The 22,367-nt window shown below is 37.4% G+C and overlaps 1 protein-coding gene across 2 annotated transcripts in view; it reads right to left on the bottom strand.

Moving 5' to 3' along the window:
* The window catches only part of dnah7 (dynein, axonemal, heavy chain 7), an 86,595-nt gene that overhangs the window by 46,064 nt on the left and 18,164 nt on the right, over window positions 1–22,367 (bottom strand). For both annotated transcript variants that reach the window (XM_012971042.3, XM_002937720.5), the window contains exons 12-27: window positions 21,638–21,910; window positions 21,118–21,245; window positions 20,392–20,470; window positions 16,382–16,606; window positions 15,959–16,105; window positions 13,661–14,346; window positions 12,746–12,932; window positions 12,001–12,194; window positions 11,355–11,553; window positions 10,410–10,550; window positions 8,668–8,880; window positions 5,610–5,719; window positions 4,437–4,605; window positions 2,581–2,683; window positions 1,456–1,583; window positions 721–933 (exon numbers count right to left, since the gene is read on the bottom strand). In XM_012971042.3, coding sequence (XP_012826496.2) covers window positions 721–933; window positions 1,456–1,583; window positions 2,581–2,683; window positions 4,437–4,605; window positions 5,610–5,719; window positions 8,668–8,880; window positions 10,410–10,550; window positions 11,355–11,553; window positions 12,001–12,194; window positions 12,746–12,932; window positions 13,661–14,346; window positions 15,959–16,105; window positions 16,382–16,606; window positions 20,392–20,470; window positions 21,118–21,245; window positions 21,638–21,910 — 3,195 coding nt within the window. The remainder of the gene's footprint in view (window positions 1–720; window positions 934–1,455; window positions 1,584–2,580; window positions 2,684–4,436; window positions 4,606–5,609; window positions 5,720–8,667; window positions 8,881–10,409; window positions 10,551–11,354; window positions 11,554–12,000; window positions 12,195–12,745; window positions 12,933–13,660; window positions 14,347–15,958; window positions 16,106–16,381; window positions 16,607–20,391; window positions 20,471–21,117; window positions 21,246–21,637; window positions 21,911–22,367) is intronic.

Here is a 22,367-nt window from a genome sequence, read left to right as displayed (position 1 = left end):
TGGAGTGGCTTTAGCTTTCCTGTTTAGCTAAAAAATATAACAAAACCACAGGTTGTTCATAATTAGAGCAATAGGAAAAAGTATGTTTGGCACAAATTCTGTTTATTGAAAAGTGCCCTTTTAAAAGTTTCTCCTTTGTAGCACCTCAGTAAGCCTGTCTGCTGAGTCTTTCAATTGTTACAGTTTACAGTTACTCTTATTTTTCTTAAAATGTAATCAAATCTGTAACAGAGCAGCTGTTACAATTTGATACATTAGTTACTGGCAAATCACATCAGGAATCATGCTAAGAATATTATCTCAAAACTGTCACTAAGTATATAACGCAAATGATTGTACTTAATGATGATGTAAGTGCCAATTTACTTTATTTTATCTGTTTTTCCTTTGTTTTATTTTTGTTTGTTTGAAAATGCAAAATAAAAACCTTTTTAAAAAAAAATATTATATTTGGTCTAAATCTACTAGTCCTGCTGAGAAATGACCAGCAGACTGAGACGAGTGCTTTGCTCTAATGCACACATTTAACACACAAAAAAAGATTGATTTAAGGCGTTACGGGTGCCTGTACAAACATACATATCTACCTGCTTATCGAGCCTTTGCCTTGCCCAGGCCAACATTACTACTGCAACTGGAGAACTGATCAACATTGTATTTGGAACAATTAAACATGCTAACAAATATAACTGTTAAACTTATTAAATGGTAAATATTTACCTTAAGATTTCCTGCAGCTGTCAAGACAGATTTTACTGCTCTCATTCCATAGTCATAATGATGCTGGGAAGACAACTGTTCTGAGCAAAGACGATAAGTTGCTACAATTTTTACTGACAAGGGCCGAGCTCTAACAAAGCCGCAGGAATACAGCACTATTTCTGCTATCATTGCGTAGTCAGGAACCATCATAGCAACTGTTCTGAAGAGAGCCTATATAGTAAAATATAAAAAGTTTACTATGTCAGATAAACTCTTAAAATCAGAAGTGGGATACACAGACTTTATTCATTTTCTCTATTTCCCTAGAAATCCCCTTACAAAATATTGGAAAATTATTGTTCATCAGTCTAAAACTAGTAAATAACAAATGATTACCTTTAAAAGGACAAGGAAAGCCAGCTTCATTTTTATTACTACTTTATTAATCACAGAGAATACAAAAGTACGTGTATAAGTGTGTGTAAAGTTTTTAACTTAAACATTCCTGCTTTCCTGATTTGTATTGCTAAAATGGCAGGTAATCTGAAGTATGGATGTGAAATTCCTCAGAAATGTTGTGTTTCTACTTTTGACTAATAAACCACAGGGGAGGAAGTGCTTCTGTGTGCTGGTTATGTTTGTGCATGGACTGGTTATGTTTGTGCATGGACTTGTGAAATTCAGTTCATCAAATTCCCATTGAAATACATGAGATATGTTTAACAGAGGTAGTCAAATAAAGGATGGCAATACCTTGAGATTGTCGGGTAGCTCAGAACGTCCTGCATAGCCAGGATTCATTGTTATAAAGACAGCACATGTAGGATTTAATTTCAATTCTGTGCCCTCAAATACTAACAGATTAGATCCTGTGTTGATACCTGCCAGGAAGATGAATGCAAATGAAACCCTGAATTTTGTCAGCACAAGCATGGATAGAGTTGACTGAAGGGTATTGTCATACACTCCAACTATTTTCATACTCCAACTATTTCAATTAGATATGCAATACTTGAAAGATTAACATGTAGCCAAATAAGCACTAGATAGCTGCATTTTCTGATTCATTTTTTTCTTCTTCTAAGATCTTGAGGAATGAACTATATCATTGTGTAGTGTAACACCCAGGGGCGCTTCTGCCATGAGGCGAGTTGAGAAACTCGCCTCAGGCGGCAGAAGCGCCCCAGTTACAAGGGGCGGCAAAAAGCCGCTCCTGGTAACTTTAAGAGCCGAATTTCCGGTTTTTAAACATCCAGGAGCCGCCTCAGGCGGCAAGAGGGGCCCAAACGCCCCTGGTAACACCTAACTACATAATAATTCCCCTGCTTTAATTCTACAAGTGTAAAATTTATACCCATTTCTGACACAGAGTAGAATATAAGGACCTCATTCCCTTTTGGCAAATTGGGATGTTATAATCACAATATCCTTTCTAGAAAAGAAATAGCATTATGTGGAACTTTTTGGAAAACGTCATGGTGGTAAGCTACAAACTGCCAGATAAATATATGGTTTCATTGCCATAATTTGATTAATAAAATACAGAACTCTTAGATTTATACATTTATTAACTCTAATAACTTTTTATAAATCACCATTTCATACAGAGCATAAAGCATTATGGTTTAATCTCACCCCTATTTTAAAAAATTCAAGTATTCCTTAATTATTCACTAATCAGTAAGTACTGATTAGTGAATGGAATGTAATGTGTGATCCACTCTGAATAAAGACAAAGTGAAAACTACAACCACACTATATTACATCTTATAATAGCCTATTCCGTTCAATTTAATAACCAAAAAGAACACAGAACAATGCTATGAATGTTTATTATGTTAGGATTCTGATACAAGCAAATAAAACAACATTAGATACCTCGCTGTATGGTAAGAATCTGTTGAGCAACTACAGAGAGTACTTCTAAATCAATTCTGTTAAACTCATCAAAGCAAGCCCAGGCTCCACAAGAAAGTAATCCCTAGAACGAAAATCATAGGTTTTGTTAAATGAGTACAATAGTTTTGTGTTCTGAAACACACATTTATTGATAAACATATTGAATAAACAGCCAATATAGGACATTTAAATTCATTCTGGTAACCAGATTACAACAACTACCAAAGTAGTATTATAAAAATAATATTAAGGTTTTAATAAGTTGTAACAAACCTAATCAGACTGCTCCAAATATCCAACAGGCCTAAACCCACTTCTTCGATTTTCATACCCTCTATTAATATTCCTATATTATACTTGTATCCTTTTTTTTTTTTCAAGTACACAGGCACATACACAGATGTATTGACGTATACATGCTGCATTATAGACACCTTCATGTCATAATTCATGAGACTGGATGGGAATATTTTCCTAGATGTTAGGGAAATGAAAAGAATATGGAAGAGAACCCTCTAAGGCAGCACTGTCCAACTTCTGTGGTACTGAGGGCCTGAATTTTTCTGGCCTAAGTGGTGCAGGACCAATAACTGAAGCCAGTTTTGACCATTCCCTTTTTTTAAACCACACCCATGTTATCACAAGAGCTTTTAAGACCATACCCACATTAAAGGTGGTAGCACAGCAAAAAACAAATAATTGCTGCTCATTGCAGGGATATCCCCCTTCATTCATATGTGACAGAAGTTTATTAAGTCATACCCTTAATTCCATATGGCTCCTCTTCCTTGTGGATTGCACAGCACCCCCACCACATAAATATACACCTTAGAGACCACCTAACAAATATTTCCAAATGCTAACAAACTGCTAGAACACTGCCAGGTTAATTTCCCACAGGCAGCATAGGACAGGCAGAGTATGGCACAGACAGTTAGGCAGAATATGGCACACACAGGCAGGGTAGGGCAGGCAGAGTATGGCACACACAGACAGGGTAGGGCAGGCAGAGTATGACACACACAGGCAGGGTAGGGCAGGCAAAGTATGGCACACACAGGCAGCATAGGGCAGGCAGAGTATGGCACACACAGGCAGCATAGGGCAGGCAGAGTATGGCACACACTGGCAGGGTAGGGCAGGTAGAGTATAGCACACACAGGCAGGGTAGGGCAGGCAGAGTATAGCACACACAGGCAGGGTAGGGCAGGCAGAGTATGGCATCCACAGGCAGCATAGGGCAGGCAGAGTATGGCACACACTGGCAGGGTAGGGCAGGTAGAGTATAGCACACACAGGCAGGGTAGGGCAGGTAGAGTATAGCACACACAGGCAGGGTAGGGCAGGTAGAGTATAGCACACACAGGCAGGGTAGGGCAGGCAGAGTATGGCACACAAAGGAAGCGTAGGGCAGGCAGAGTTTGGCACAGGCAACATAGAGCAGGGCAGGCAGAATATGGCACACATAGACAGAGCAGGGCAGGCAGACTTCTACATGACCTCGACAAGTTTTAGGTAAAGGTGGTCGCATAATAAATCTCGAAAAAGTCAAACGTTTTTTCTGACAAAAAGCCAAACCCAAAAAAGACATGGGTTAGTAAATGCCCCCTTTGGTCTAGCACAAAACTAAAGGGTGTTCTCTTTTGAGGTGGCTTATTTGTGGCCTTGGAGTGTCTAAAATTACCTAATTTTGTCAGTACTATATGAAGTAAGTTAATGAAAAGTAGACAAAATTGTCAAATTCTGGTATAATTATTCCTTGTCAAAATATACAGTGATCAAACATAAAACATTTCAGTCAATTCTGATATGAAAAATAGATTAGTTTCAGTTACCTTAAAGAATTTCCCTAAGGCAATATAATCCAAACCATCAGAACAGTTGAAAACAACACACTGCTTAGCCACTGCTTTTGCAAGGTCCTTGGTAGTTTCCGTCTTTCCAGTACCAGCAGGACCTTCTGGAGCTCCACCAAGATGAAGATTAAGTGCACCAAATAATGTCCTGCAAAATTAAAAGCAAGACTTTGTTCTTAACAAAAGATATTATAACTATATTAGTATAAAAGTATTTTTTATTGTTATTTGCACAACTGTGTCAATTCCAGGATATTAAAAGTATTAAAATATCAAGCTCTAACAACACTGACAATTAAAATCATACTGACACGTTCCTATAATATAAGGAATATGTCAGTATTACTATTAATGCAGAGCTGTGCCACTGATATTGTGAAGGAGCTCCCCTGAGTCCATCCCAGCTCATACTCCATAGGATGTCAGCATTACTAAGAAGAATGGGCTGGAAGTAATGAAACAATGACAACATTGTACCACATTGCTTTAATAGCACACTGTGAATGCATTCTGACAGAAGCAGGAGTGATGATAGGTACTAGTGATGTGATGTCCATAACTGTCCCACTCCCAGCCCGAACACTACCCAACCTGGCTAGTCCCCTCTATTTATAGATCTATGCCCAACCCGCCCACCGATGACATCACAAAAGGGGCGGGATGGGTGCGTGCGATCCTATAAATAAGAGAGCCGGAACCGGAAAGCTGTCAGTGTAAGGTCGTGACCCGAAAATGTTGTGCAGAGGTCGTCCCGAACCTGCCCGACCTGGACATCACTAATAGGTACACATACAATTATATGTAAAAATAACCACACAACAAATATGAACTCAAATCTTTCTGACCCTGCTTCAGGGTCATTTGACACAAAATCTTTTTTTTTTTTTTTTAAAACCTTTAGATACATGCCATTATGCTTTGGTACCAACAAGTATAAATTGAAACAGTGCTTGATAATGTAAAGTATTTCTTCAAGAGAAAATGTGTGGGTGTTGAAAAATGAGTAAGACCCACAGAACTGTTAGTCATTCAGAAAACGAAGGCAGGATCAGATGTGTATCTATGGGTCTCTTTTCTAGAGCAAATTAACACCTATGGTAGTAAATCAGCCTGTATTCTTTTCATTAACTTGTTTTGAATTTAGTACTTTACCTGTAGCATCTATCTGTTAAAGGAGTAATAACCAGTCTGGGTGTGTTGCCAAGGTATTCATAACCATATTGCAAGCCTGCATTAATCATCTTCGTTTGAAGATGACCTTCCTGAAAAAATGAATGAAACAATTTAATAACAAAACTGTATTACCTAATATATTACAGTCATATAATGTGCCAAATCATAAAATGTCAAATTCAGCCAAGGAAAAGTTAGTTAAGTTAAATAAAGTAAATTTTAAGTAAAATTAAAGGAGAACTTTGAGCAGCTACTGAGAAGCTAAACTTCGGGGTCGCTGGAAATGATCAAGCAAGAAAATGATGTTTGCCTGTCATATAAGCTGATCCTAATGGGCTGATGATTAAAATCTGATGCTAATAGTTATGGTTTCAGAGCTGCCATGCAGTGATTATCTGTGTTAATTACTAATCAGCCTTATAATTTGACATTATATCCATACCTCCCAACATTTGAAAAATGAAAAGAGGGACAAAAAAAAGAGGGCAAATTTTTTTGACCACGCCCCCTTTTGTGGTCACGCCCCAATTACCACACCCCATTTTAAAAAAAATACCCCTTTTATATAGATCATATGGCGGGAGCAGACGAAAATGTGCTATACCCTCATACTGAACGACCTAAGGAAAACAATATAGCAACTCCTACATATAAATACAAATATAGAGAGAAGGCAGTCAGTTATAACCAAGCACCAGTTTTGCCCCCCCATACACAGTATCCCCCAATACACAGTGCCCCCAATACACAGTGCCCCAATACACAGTGCCCCAATACACAGTGCCCCAATACACAGTAGCCCCCACATACACAGTAGCCCGCCCCATACACAGTAGCCCGCCCCATACACAGTAGCCCCCCCATACACAGTAGCCCCCCATACACAGTAGCCCCCCATACACAGTAGCCCCCCATACACAGTAGCCCCCCCATACACAGTAGCCCCCCAATACACAGTACCCCCATACATAGTACCATCCAATACACAGTAGCCCCCCATACACAGTAGTCTCCCATACACAGTGCCCCCTATACACAGTAGCCCCCTATACACAGTGTCCCCCTATACACAGTAGCCCCCAATACACAGTGCCCCTATACACAGTAGCCCCCAATACCCAGTGCCCCAATACACAGTGCCCCAATACACAGTAGCCCCCCAATACACCGTACCCCCATACACAGTACCATCCAATACACAGTAGCCCCCAATACACAGTAGCCCCCCAATACACAGTACCCCCATACACAGTACCATCCTAAACACAGTAGCCCCCAATACACAGTAGCCCCCCAATACACAGTACCCCCATACACAGTACCATCCAATACACAGTAGTCTCCCATACACAGTAGCCCCCAATACACAGTGCCCCTATACACAGTAGCCCCCCAATACACAGTGCCCCCCAATGCACAGTGTCCCCCAACGCACAGTGTCCCCCTATCACAGTAGCCCCCTATCACAGTAGCCCCCCATTCACAGTACCTCCCATAGGCGCTCCGCCTTCGTTATGCCTCTCCTTGTGCAGCGCGACAGTCCCTTTTATAAGGTTGCGCCCCGTGCGTAATGACGTCACACCCACAGGCGCAACCTTATAAAAGGGACTGTCGCGCTGCACAAGGAGAGGCATAACGAAGCAGCCGACAAAGCGTGAACATCCGGCACAGCAAGCGCATCCCGCTGTGCCGGATAGTTCCATGAATGTTCCGCAATGCGGGACATTCATGGAACTATCCGGGACAGCGGGATGCGCCATAAAAAGCGGGACTGTCCCGCGAAAAGCGGGACAGTTGGAGGTATGTTATATCCTATATATGCAGTATATTTTGAGTCTTCCCTAAGCTCAGTAACTGATAGCAGCACAGAGCATGTGCAGTGAATCAGCAGAAAAGAAGATGGGGAGCTACTGGGGCATCTTTGGGGGCACAGATCTTCCCTGCTAAAGGGCTGTGGTTGGCTTGGGCTGGTACAGAAGCACAAACAACATTTCTAGCTTACATCTTTAGTTCAGCTTTAGTTCTCCTTTAAGAATGGGCTACAAAAGTGCACAATTTTGGAGGAACAAAATGATTACTAGTAACTTAATATTTGCACCACATTAATACATTACTCCCCACTTGTTATTCATGTCAAAACTAAATAAAGGCAATGGATATTATTATAGTGTACTGTTCACATTTACCTCCATCTAAAAAGACATGTTGAACAGTAATAAACTTGGCCTTAAGGTGTCTTACTATGTAAAGTAAGTTAATAAAAACTACACAAAATTGGTAACTGCTGGTATAATTATTCCTTGTCAAAACATACAGTGATCAAACCTGAATGCATACAACATCTCAGTCAATTCTGAAAAATAGATTAGTTTCAGTTACCTTAAAGAATTTTCCTAAGGCAATATAATCCAAACCATCAGAACAGTTGAAAACAACACACTGCTTAGCCACTGCTTTTTATATTTAATTTTGAAAGTTCACATGGGGCTAGCCATATTCTTCATTTCCCAAGTGCCCACAGTCATGTGACCTGTGCTCTGATAAACCTTAGTCACTCTATACTGCTGCGCTGCAAGTTGTAGAAATATCAACCCCCCTCCCTTCCCCCCCAGCAGTCGATCAGCAGAACAATAGGAAGGTAGCAAAACAGAAGCTGTCTGACATCCTTAATAGCGGTAGACATCAAAATAGCACTCAGTAGTAAAACATCCAAGCCCATCTCATGACTCCTCCATGGAGTAGGAGAAACAATAGCTTATTTGAATAGTTGCTTGAAAGCAGTTCTAACAAGTAGTGCTGGTTCCATCTGAAAGCTCAGAAACAGGCACAATGCACTGCGATGGCGCCTACACACCAATATTAGAACTAAAAAAATACACTTATTGGGTCAAGAAAATTTTTTTAATGGCAGAGTGAATTATTAGCAATGTAATTAGTGTAATTTAGAATTAAACAGTACACCATAAAAATCATGACAGAATCCCTTTAAGGACAAATAACCTTAAACTGACATACTATAAAAATATACACCACTTACCTCCCAGTAATATCTAAGCTGACTCAGCCATTCAAAATCATTTTCATCATTAACTTGTTTTTTAACCAGAGATGCAAGGACATCCCTTGCATGAACATCAAGGACTACAAGTGCTCCAAGTGTCACCCGATTCTGTTTAGATAATGTGCCACGCACCAGAGCAACAATATCATCAATCTGTTTATTATTTTTTTCCAGGTATTCCTCAAGTGCCTGAATTTAAAAATATGCATAAAAAAAACTTTAGTAAACACTGAAAACAGCATCCAAATAAAACACACCCTGTATTGTTTATCTATCTGAATTTCACAGAATGTACAGCTGGAATATCAGTTCTGCAGTTATAGATTTATAAGCTACCACCTTAATCACTTTAACATCTAAATTTAGTCTTTAGCTGAAATGTTTTAATGCAACTACAGCTTGCATTCAAGCCAGGAACTGAAAAAAAGTACCTGCTTTGAGGCCACTGGCAACATTCAATTCATAGCAACATGTTGCTTGTGAGCTACTGTTTGGTGATCAGTGCTCTTCTATTATGCTCCTAGTAGTGCCCTGAAACACTTTGCTATTGTATAGGCCTGATATAATACCTTACATTTTCAGTGGAAGCACATGATGAAGACACTTTGGGGCCCATTTATCAAAGTATGATTGAGTCTGAATACAAAAATTTTTTGTATTTTTCGAATTTTTTCGTATTTTTTTCGATTTTTTTTGTTAATTTGCATGACTTTTTCATATTTTGCAACAATTTGTGCAACAAAATCGTATTTGTCACAACGAGTACAAAAGTTTCGGATTCATTCAAGCTTCGGTATCGTAACTTTCCTTGGGCTATGTTGGAGCTGCAGAGTGCCATTGAGTCTTATGGGAGGCTTCCAAAATCATGCACTGAAGGTTCAAGGTCAGAAAGGTTTTCCCGCCATTTACAATCGTTCAGATACGAAAATTTTGTGACTACCGGATCTCTATTTGCATTCAGAAATGATCGGATTTCGTGATTTGGATTCGTACCTTAGTGAATCGGCCCCTTTATCTTATTATAATAACATTAAAGGCAGGAGACTATTTGCCGTAAACAAAAGACAGTAAAACCAAATTCTAAATAGCTACAGGTATTAAATAAAAGGATGTCTTAAGGGAATAGTTCAGTGTAAAAATTAAACTGGGTAAAATATATAGGCTGCACAAAATAAAAAAAAATTCAATATAGTAAGTTAGTCAAAAATGTAATCGATACAGGCTGGAGTGAACGGATATCTAACATAATAGCCAGAAAACTACTTCCTCCTTTACAGCTATCTAAGCTGTTAGTAGTCAGTAACCAATCAGTGACTTGAGGGGGGACCATATGGGACATACCTGTTCAGTTAGTTTGCATTTGAAACTGACCTGCATGCTTACAAACTAAATGAACAGTTATGTCCCATGTGGCACCACCTAAACTCGCTGACTAATAGGTTAGAGAGCTGAAAGCAGGAAGTAGTGCTCTGGCTATTATGTTAAACATCTGCTCACTCCAGCCTTCATAGATTACATTTTTGCCTAACTATATTACAAACATTTTTTATTTTGTGCAGTCTGTTATTTTACCCAGTTTAATTTTTACACTGAACTGTTCCTTTGAAAATGAAGATGTCTGTGCTGAAGTTATCTGCTTCATAAAAGCAAGTTTATCAGCAGAAAAATACATGTGTCTATACTAAAATTATAATCTAAAAATAATGTCATATTCATACCTGTTGACCTTTTTGGATAGATGTTTGTACTTCTTGTGTCCAAAAGCACTGAGAGACACACAGGACTGTCTGCCCAGGCCATTCTTTTACCCAATCTATGCGAGGTGTTTTAGGGTAGGCTTCAATTGCTTCTCCTATAACCTTTAACAAGGAAAGATGCCTAATCATTATTGCTGGCCTTTTTTGGGGTCTGTTAAGATGTATTTATTAAAGAAATAATATAATCATAAATGCATCTTTTCTTTAGAGAGCTATTTCGTTTTTTATATATAAATCTGTCCGAAAACATTACCAATGTAAAAGCAGTGATGACTCTAACTGCCCAATATGAACTTATGGCAGCTAAACTCAATGGTAACATAGTAACAAATTAGAACCCATGGTCATTATGGACTAAGGAGTACCCTCTAAGACAGAACCCCTGAGCCTCTCTTGATTAGACCTTAAACCAACCCCTTCCTCATCAAACAACTTGAGGCTGTATCTCATCTGCTCCATAGTCTACATTACTGTATCTGTTCATATATGAATACACAGTTCTCTCTGAACCATGTCACCAATAGCATGTCCCTTGCACACTGTGGATCAAATGGCACTCTACAGGTTAATCCCCATTTTAACCAACTATATCTTAAATTACACCCCCCTGTATTCAAAGTATAATTAAAAATCTGCCACTTCATTGATAACCACTCTATTAAAAACACTAACACATATTATAAGATTAGGCAGGGATGGAGCCCTGAGCCCAGTCCCTGCTATTTTCATAATTTGGGTTGGTATTTTTAATATAATGCCGATCCTTAACAATGCAGAGATTCAAGGTTTCAAACAATGTTTACACTGCATGTTAAATTAGTCAAGGGCATGTAAACTTTGTATCCTTAAAATAACTATTTCTGAAATAGGATAAAAAGTATATATTTTTGTTAGGTGGATACTTACCTTGTGGACAGACTGAATCATGGCTGTTTCAACTTCAACTAACCACTTTTCCACTTGACCTCTGGCTTTGGATGTTGAAATTGTATTTACTAATTGTACAACCTCTCCTTCACTACTTTTTATGTGTGTAATGTCTAAAACATCTGTAAATTCCACATTAGCTATTCCCTCAAAGCATTTTTTCAAGTGTGGTTGCACTCTGAAATGAAGTCAAGAAAACACATATTAAATAACTAGTACAATGGAATTTGAGATACACAGAGTATGCCTAATGGCCTAATGTTTTTGGAAACAGAATAAGCTCAGAGCATCTGGTTAGTACTTTACTTAGTCACTTTAACAACAGGAACAATCCTATAAATTTGCTTCTAATTTTTACAGAATTCAGTAACATAAAAATCACATATGCTTAGAATTTTTACAGAATGCAATATCATGACAAATCATGCCACAAAACATTTTGATTTCATGTAACTGCCAGCAATGAGAAGTGCAACGTATAAAGGATAATGCACCACTGTATTTTCATGCAGCAGCCGCCTACTGAGTGCTGCTCATGAAATTGTAGGCACTCTGATGTGATGCATGGTAATTGACAGCAACTAAATGATTTATGCCATATACCTAAGTATTTGTTTATTATTACCTTGTAGGATCCTTTGTCTCAGAAAGAATTTCAAGAAGTTCATCATTGGACAAAAAAAAGAACCGTGGAAAAAACAATCGTTTTTTCTCTAAGTATTCATTAAGTCCCTTAAGAATCAGTTCGAGAAATTCATTTGACTTTTTGAATTTTTCCAGCATTTTTTCAATGGTAACCACAGTCAGAACATGTTTGTCCTAAAATAAAAAATGCTTATTATTTATTTGCATGCATCACAGATAGACAGACAGACATGTATAGGCTGGCATGGAGCAGTCACAGTAAAGGTTAAACTTTAGTGGAAGTGGAAAGAGAAGTTGAAAGGAGCATGTATGCCAGGGTAGCTGCTCAAGAGGAGCACAGTTGCATAGCGCTACCAGAGGGAATACCCAAACTGACTGACTAGCACAGGAAAGAAATGCAGCAGAGCAGAGAGTGGAAGAAAGCAAAGGAAGCTGTTGAAAGTAGAACTGGCAGGGGATAAGTCTATGGAGTGGCTAAATATAAGCAAAATGAGCAGTTGTGAGCTAGGTGGCAGTGTAAAACCAGTAATAAACCATTAATAAACACTGTAAGATAATGCATAGTCTAAACAAGCCAAGAAAAACCAAGTTAGAAACAGATCTAACTAAGATGATAAGAGGAACAGATAGAGAGGAGAAAGTGATGCAGTAGTGCAATCCTCAGAACCCCAAAAAACATGCTTATAATACACTTGTACACTGGTAGCAATGGTATATTTACTTACCAACAGTACTTGCTTCATTAGATCTCGCCATGTTTTATCTACAGTGGAAAACCTCCTGCCTTCTTCTGGCATTTGAGCCATTATATCTGGAGAGCTAAATATTGGTTCCAAATACAACCAAGTTGCTTGGACCTTGAGCCACTCATCCAGGATTTCTTGAAGCAGCAGCAACTTGCTTTCCCACTCTCTATAAAAAAAATTACATATGTACCATATAGCTATACTTTTTAGGTTTATAGTATACTAAAATGGTAAAAGCTATTTAATGCAAAACTACTACAAAGAGAATACACGTAACATACTTGACTTTTACTGTATAAAAGTATGTATACTCTATATTTAATTAGGCCATTAATTACACTGGAACGGAATATAATTTAGTAATTGCTATGTTAATGATAATACTAAGAAGTCACCTAACAGGTGTTTTTTTGGATATACTGTTTTATAAAATTGGATTTATAAGTAAAAAGTATTAATTGCATCAAATGTATCCAGGCATTTTATAAATGGTGATATGCACCATAGGGACTCTTACAATGTAAGTGTAAGAGTCTGTTAACATATACAGCTCTACAGAGCTACCAAAATAAAGGCAACTGCCAATCATCAACTAATCAGGGTTAAATGATTCAGATGGGAGCTGTTGCATAGTGTCGCTGCTGAACACTAACAACTGTTGAAAATTAATGAAAAATGGTTGAACTGCTGGGAACCCTTCTGTATACCCCAGTTTGATCTTTAATATATCTCCTACATGCATCCAGAAAAAATGTTCTATCAAAATAATGTTGAGGATATTTACATAAGTGATTTGACCTTAACTGTAACATAGTAAAGCAGGTTAAAGTTGCTGGGATAATGGTCTATTTGCTTAACAACACTGACTGATTAAAATTAAAATAGTTAATTTACCTTATTTCATTTTCAAAAGCCTTTATAAATGGTGAGCCTCTCATTGTTTGTGTTTTGACAAGGTGGTCATCTAAAAGCATTTGTATATCATCCACAGAAGAAAGAATATATGTTCCAGTTTCTCTATAAGGATGGAGGCCAAACTCAATTTTATCCCACTCAAATATCATTTTCTCCATGGCTTTTTCAAGAGAGAATTCCTTGCTAGCTGCCTCACTGATGCCTTCAAATTTCTCCAAAAACGGCTGAAGATTAATTTCGATAAATTTCATCATATTAGTGTCCTCTTGTGGTTTAATTGAATAACCAACGATTGCTGACATAGAATCCCAGTGCCTGTCACGCAGTCCAGGATTGCAAACTATCTGTATTAGAGGTAGGTATTCTTTAAATTCTTCAACTTTGGTTTTGATCTTAGCAGTCAAAGAAAGGGCACTTGGGGATTCATTAAATGTTTTTTCAAGTTTATAAAGGGATCGCCAGTAGTTTCCTACATCCTGTTCTACAAGGTCTGGATTTACAGAAGTATATGGTCCCTCCATCCAACTTTTATACTTTGCATTGAATTCTGATGTAATCTCATAAAGTCGCAAATATGGATTTAATGCATCTTGAATTTTCTTTCGCTGAGGATATTGAGAGGCTCCCCAGCCAAAGGCCTCTTCTTCTGCATTAAGTTGATCAATCTAAAATAGTAGAATATGGTGTTCACATAACTTGTCAAAATCAGGGGAAATAGATACAGGTATCAGTAAAAAAACAAATAGGCTAGATGTATAGTGGGTTTGTATTACAGAATAATAGATCCCTCTTATTTTCAACCATGGTAAAAGAATTGAACACAACTGCAAAAATATCAAATGATCCGAGCATCTTAGCTGTAAATAAACCACTTTATTATCACTGAAATAACGGTCATTATCAAATTGTATACATCTAAAATGTTTATAGTTCATTATATCCAATTAAATTTGATTTCTATTGAAGGCCAAAGATATAGCAAACCATAAAATAGAATTTCATAAATGGTTAATCTTATAAAAATGTACTTAAAGGAGAAGGAAAGGCTAATAAAGAGTTAATCTCAAAATACAGGCAATTCCCTTGAAAGAGTGTTTATACAGGGTAACCCACTCAAATTACACTGCCCCCTAGACAAATGTACCACAAACTCCATAGTAAGAAACATAAGGGTTGATTCACTAAAGTGCGATAATCGTTATCGCATGCTTTTTTGAGTTAAAATTGACACAAAAAAAACTCGCGATTCGCTAAAGTATTATTGCATGCGTTAAGTCGCATATCGCGTGCGTTAAATAGCGCACAACCGAATGCGTTAATTTTAACGCATTGCGTTAATTCTCACGCAGAAATAATACTAACGCATGATTCACAAACACTTATACGCACTAAATATCGCATTAGTCTGTGCGAAAATTAACACCTACTTGGGGCAGGCGGTAATTATAGAAAAGTACAGTTCATGAGCTTTTGGCAACACAATATGGACTTTGCAATGTGATTTATGCAAGTATGTGTTGGCCCTAGAGTGACGTAGCCTCCAGTTTGCAGAACAGTAGTTTTCCGAAAGTAATGGCGTGTATGGCTAATATGCGGTGCGTTTTTTCGCACGTGGTGACAATTTGTGCGCGCTGCGTTAATTAGCATGCATTGTGTCAATTGCCGCATGAAAATAGTCTTCGCGACTTAAATAACACAAACAGATTTTTTACCAGAATTTTTACTGCATGCTATAAATAGCACTCGTTTTATCGCACTTTAGTGAATCAACCCTATATTTGTTATTAAACACATTTGTTATTAAACACTTTTGTTATTCTACAGTTGGGTCACATTTATACAACTGAATTTTGGGTGAGGTGAGCTGCCAGCACTGATTGATAAAAAAAAATGTAAAAACCACTTTTATACAGGTATTTAAAATTCAATTTAAAAGGCTTCGAGAACAGCCTCCAGCACACCGAACCATATACTGTCCCAACAAGATTACACATTATGTTAAGCTGCCATGACTTTTCCTGACAAAAATTAAATAATTATAGTACATTGTTTCAAATTATACACAAACGTAATGGCCTTGCCTATGACATATATGTCATACTGCTGAAAATAAAATATTGCTGATCTGTGATCGAAAGGAAAATGTATTTTTTCATAGAAGCTTGTCAAAGAAAAGTCAGTGTGGCAAAATGCAATATGTGACTCAATGCTAAAAATGCTGGGAACCTGCCATGTAATGTAAAATGTACTAGAATGTATTGTACTATAAAATCAAACCTTATCAACAGCTTGATCAAGTTTGGAATTCAGTGCTTGTGCCTTTTTTAAATATTTGGTCACTTCCTGCATATCTCCATAAGACTGAAATTCTTCCACCTGCTTAGCACAGTTTTCCAGTTCTTCAACAAACTTCTCACAGCGTAGCTGTTAAAGAAACACAGTTTCCAAAATATAAATTAAATAAATAATATTAGTACACTAAAAACAAATCATACCCTTAAATTTGTTACTAAATTATCACCCACAATGAAAATAACCTTTAGTATTAAAATCTCATAGCATGCATAAAATTATGTAAGAAATTAGTCATGATAATTTTATATAATTGTTCTATCAAACAAGACAAAGAACAGAACAAAAATAAATCAATAGTTGTAAAGAGATAAGTTATGTATTCCAAACAAGGATAAATTTGAAAACCTTGAGTTCTTCTTGAAACTGTTCTGTTTTCTCTTTTACAATCCTTTTGTGTTCCTCAAAAATATCTCCCATGCGACTGTGCCAATGAAATGTACTGTTATTCAACCGAATATCTGAAGGTGAAAATATTGCATAGTCTACTAAGAAAACAAGGCGATTCTTTGCGTCCACTAGCTTCTGTTCCATTTCCACCATATGCTGAGCTTCAACCTTTGCAATGTATGCCTAGGTATAGAAAAATACAGTTTAAAAAATTGTGTAATGTATGACTGATTTGATGACGGACTAATATTATCTTCAGCTTTACTTACTGGCTATCAGTTAGATACAAAATAATGACTTTAATATAATATGCTATTATACCTGTAGATTTTTTTCTTTTAATGGAGCTCAAACCATCACAAGGGTAAGTTCCAAATAAGAAGATATATTTGCACTAATACTTATTTAAGATCAAATTCTCCCTCTAAACCAGAAAAGCAAGCAGTGATTGGAGTCCAACTAGGATCCAATTACAACTTTGAGACAGCCATAAAATTTATGGACAAGATTTATCAAAATTACTTTACTAATTTTGAGTCAATGGCAAAAATATGTATTAGAATTTTTCCAAGATATTGTGTAGTTAGTAGTTAAAAAACTTAACAGTCACGCAACAGATAAAAGAACTTTGTGGAAAACACTCTGAGCATGCCAAAGATAGCAAATTAGAGAATATCTATCCCTATGTGGCAGTGTCGTTATGATGTGGGCATACTTTGATAAGAAGTTACATATAGTTACATAGTTACATAGGGTTGAAAAAAGACCATTGTCCATCAAGTTCAACCCATCCGAGTAAACCCAGCACACAACCTAAACTAACCAATCTATACACTCACATACATAAACTATATATATACAACCAGTAATACTAACTGTAGATATTAGTATCACAATAGCCTTGGATATTCTGATTGTTCAAAAACTCATCCAGGCCCCTCTTAAAGGCATTAACAGAGTCTGCCATTACCACATCACTAGGAAGGGCATTCCACAGCCTCACTGCCCTCACCGTGAAAAACCACCTACGCTGCTTCAAATGGAAACTCTGTTCCTCTAATCTATAGGGGTGACCTCTGGTGCGCTGATTGTTTTTATGGGAAAAAAGAACATCCCCCAACTGCCTATAATCCCCTCTAATGTACTTGTACAGAGTAATCATGTCCCCTCGCAAGCGCCTCTTTTCCAGAGAAAACAACCCCAACCTCGACAGTCTAACCTCATAGCTTAAATCTTCCATCCCCTTTACCAGTTTAGTTGCACGTCTCTGCACTCTCTCCAGCTCATTAATATCCTTATTAAGGACTGGAGCCCAAAACTGCACTGCATACTCAAGGTGAGGCCTTACCAGGGACCTATAAAGCGGCAAAAATATGTTCTCATCCCTTGAGTCAATGCCCTTTTTTATACAAGACAGCACTTTATTTGCTGTAGTAGCCACAGAATGACACTGCCTGGAATTGGACAACTTGTGATCTACAAAAACCCCTAGATCCTTCTCCATTAAGGAAACCCCCAACACACTACCATTCAGTAGATAGTTCGCGTTTATATTATTCCTACCAAAGTGCATAACTTTGCACTTGTCAACATTGAACCTCATTTTCCAGTTTGCTGCCCAGTTTTCCAATTTTGTCAAATCGCTCTGAAAAGCGGCAGCATCCTGCATGGAACTTATAGTTTTGCACAATTTAGTGTCATCAGCAAAAATAGAAACAGTACTCTCTATGCCCACCTCCAGGTCATTAATAAACAAGTTAAAAAGCAAAGGACCAAGGACTAACCACACTGGCCCAATTTGAAAATGTTCCATTTACCACCACTCTTTGTACTCTATCCTTCAGACAGTTTTCTATCCAATTACAAATATTATGTTCTAGGCCAATATTCCTCAATTTGATCATTAACCTTCTGTGAAGTGAAAATAAAGCAAGCAGTAAACAATATCCTTAAGCAGCACATGGTACCTTCTAAAAGAAAGCTGACTTTTTGGACATTGGCACATCGCCACAAAAGTGACTTATGCCCAAGACTTCTAAAGCCAACCGAAAAAATGTGCATTACATTACATTACATTTTCTTCCCCCAGCATTTACATTACAAGCCTTTATTTTTTTATTGATCAATACATCATGTTTATGATCTTTTACTACATTTTGCATACGAGATAACAGTATATGAGAAACAGCTGCCAGGGCCCTGAAAAACTGAAGGAAGCTCTATTTAATTCAAAGAAGCCGACTGATTAATTTTCAAGTTTGAGAACAAAAAAGCGACAGAGTAAAAAAAACAACGCAACAAAAAGCTTTTTTCTTTTTCCCAAGTGCTAGTTTATTTAGGAAAAAACTAGAACCAGTTCATGTTTTGTCTTAGAAAAAACTCACACACTAGCAAGAACCACATTGTTCCATTCATTTTCAATGAGGCTGAATATCTAAAATGTTTTAATAAACGGAGAAAATAAATAAAATTCCTTTCTATAGAAATTAACCAGCTTTTACTTGCCAAATTTCTTCTAGTGACATTTTGTGTTTTTGAGTTTTTCTTGAATCAAGAAAAAAATGTCAACTCAATTTTTGATAAATCTGCCCCTTAATATTTCATGTAGGAGGAAGGTTTGGCTCATGTTCATCTATTTTTAAATGATTCATAGCTATGAGTTATGTTGGCTTGAAAAAACCAACATCCTGTTCTCTGACTTCAACTTATTCTTCTGCTTCTTATTTTAGCACTCCCCATTTTCTTAACACTTACATAGTTACATAGTTACATAGGGTTGAAAAAAGACCATTGTCCATCAAGTTCAACCCATCTGAGTAAACCCAGCACACAACCTATACTAACCAATCTATACACTATACACTAAACACTTCTCCTACAGTTTTAGGTGTACAACACCCAAACTCCCCACACTTCTTTGCCCTATAGCTGAGCAGGTTGCTTGTGCTTTTCTTTTCTATCCTTCCCCTGTCTTTTTTTGTTGCGCCTCTCTGAACACCCCAATTTTTCCATTGACTTTCAAAAGTCAAACTGCTGCCACTCTTACAGCTTTGAAACTACATTTACCAAATTTGAATAACATAATCATGGGGTCACCCCGAATGAAACATTTGTTGGACTACCCAAAGTGGAAGAAGCTAATCAAATTTCAACCATTGACTTTCAATGGTGAAATTTAAATTGCTGTCACTCTTAGTGCTTTAAAGCCACACTCACCAAACTTGAATCACTTAGTCATAGGGTCATAGAAATCCAAAAAATAGGAAAAAAGCTTCAGCAGGTTTGCTGCAAAACATTTATTATGGGTAGTGGTAAGTCATAGGGTCAACCTGAACAAAAAGACGATATCTGTTGGAATATGCTAACGAAAAAATCGTATTAGTTACGATAATATCACATTGGCGATCCGAAAGTCACGAAATTTTTGTACCGAACGATCGTAAAATGCAGGAAAACCTTTCCGACTTTGATCCTTCTGTGCATGATTTTGGAAGCCTCCCATAGGAATCAATGGCACTGTGCAGCTCCAACCTGGCCCAAGGAAAGTCACGATAACGAAGCTTGAATGAATCCAAAACCCTTCGTAGTCGGTGCAATAATCCGATTTTGTCACACAAAATTTGTTGCAAAGTACAAAAAAGTCGCAGAAAACACGAAAAAGTTGCGCAAGGTACAAAAAAGTCGCCGAAAATACGCTCTGAGTGTCCGAATGAACACTCAGAGCGTATGTGGATTAGTAAATGTCCCACAAAGTGTGCAGTGAAAAATTTGCATTCCTATTTAAAACACTCCAATTCTCAAATTATTTATGCCAGAAATCCCAGCCACTGGGTGACTATGTATTCAAGGTTAGAAACATTTCTTTCATTTATTTCAGTGGGGAAACTGCAGGGGGGAACTGCTGCCATTCTCTGCCAAACTTTATTTTCTAGTTTTATATAGTTTCTTAAAAGAGATATAAAATGTACCTTTAGATCCATAAGTTCATGTGTGCTTGAGGGAGTGCTTAGTGCTTTTTCTGCTATTCTTTCAAATTCATCACACAGTCTGCAAAAACATAAAACAGAAATTGGAACTGATGCTCTGACCAGTAATACAGCACATTACATCAGTGTTTTTCAACCTTTTTTGGGCAAAGGCACACTTGTTTCATGAAAAAAATCACGAGGCACACCACCATTAGAAAATGTTAAAAAATTTAACTCTGTGCCCAGCAGCAGTGCCCCCCTAGTACATTGGTGCCCAGCAGCAGTGCCCCCTAGTACATTGGTGCCAAGAGCAGTGCCCCCCTAGTACATTGGTGCCCAGCAGCAGTGCCCCCCTAGTACATTGGTGCCAAGAGCAGTGCCCCCCTAGTACATTGGTGCCCTGCCTACGGCACACCAGGCAACATCTCGCGGCACACTAGTGTGCCACGGAACAGTGGTTGAAAAACGCTGCATTACATCATATCTGGATAGGTTATGCTATATAGCAATGTTATACTAGGATGGTCATATGAAGATATTTATTGACAAAGTTACATCATTGCAGTGCCTGCATTGTATACAGTTCTGGAATGTATACAGCAACAAAATAGAATGTAGAACGCCTTATATACAGGTATGCTTCAAACACATGGAAATAAGCAGAAATCTCTTGAACCAATAAATAATGCTAGGAAGGTTAAACAATTGATTGCTTTTTAATCTTACATTTTATTGACCTCCTGGTGAACACTGAACATTTTAGCAACCAGTTTTCCTGATATAGCCTCAGAACGTTTTGTCAAAGCCCTGATGAGTTCATCGCAGTGGAGTTCAAACATTCCTAACCTAATAAACTGAAAAATATAATAATGTTACAGAGCTGACAGTTACAGAAGACTTACCCGTGCTATGACAAGGACAGCGCCAAATACAAGGCAAGTACTGCAGCATACAAAATACTGATCTCAGAAAAAGATTTAAAGCAATAGAAATTTAGGATTGCAAGTTCTAATGAGAAGTACCCTTTTTAGCATCAATGTGCTTCAGCATTTGTATGTAATTAAATTTAAAATGTAGTTTTCACACAGAATTTTTGTTTACTTGTGCACTTCAAATTTTTTGGCCCTTTGTTAGACAAAGCAGTTTCACAGATATACTGTAAGTGAAAAATTAGTACCCTTTTATAAATCATGCACAATTTTTTTTACACCAAACAGACAACAAACAATTAAAATAATGCAATTACCTTCCTAGAAGTGTACTGTATTTCACTTGTAAGCGCTTTGTATTTGAGAACCTCTCTCATGATCTCTTCAAATGTATGCTCCTCAGCCAAGAACTGATCAACATCGAGGTCTGCTTGCTTGCTTATTAGGAAGTTGTATTTATCATACAGTTTCAAATGCTCCATTGGTAAGAAACTCTCCTTAGCTACAAATTCTTTCACTGCCCACTTGTGTTTCTCTAAGATTTCTTCTGGAATGATTGGCTTTAAGGTACTTTTGGAACTTTGACCTTGCTTGAATAAGAATATATGATCCAGTTAGACTTTTCTTTGATATTCCAGTATTGAGAATGGTGAGAAATATATTTTTCATGATAAAAAGGTAAAAGCTAAGAATGTAATACCCTGTATCTTGTGCATTTACAAAATTAATATTTTTATATTTTAAAAAAAATGACTTCAAAACCAAAAAGGACATAAGCCAACAAAACTCAACAGAACAGAATCATGCAAAATAATAGAAATGAAAAATATATTTATGTAGGTAAAGTAACTAAATCTTAACACCTATGAAACGCAAAGCTTCACTGTTCCATAATTCAGTAGTTTTTAAAAACCTACTAGGGGTTAAGGTGGCCATACACGGGCCGATTGTAGCTGCCGATATCGGTCTAAGCGACTGATATTGGCAGCTTATCGGTCCGTGTAGGGGCACAAACGACGGGCCTGCCCGACCGACATCTTGCCTGAA

Source organism: Xenopus tropicalis, chromosome 9 (assembly GCF_000004195.4).
Source record: "Xenopus tropicalis strain Nigerian chromosome 9, UCB_Xtro_10.0, whole genome shotgun sequence".
Lineage (NCBI taxonomy): Eukaryota > Metazoa > Chordata > Amphibia > Anura > Pipidae > Xenopus > Xenopus tropicalis.
Note: the sequence above shows the minus strand (reverse complement) of the source record. Positions and strands in the feature narration are given on the sequence as shown.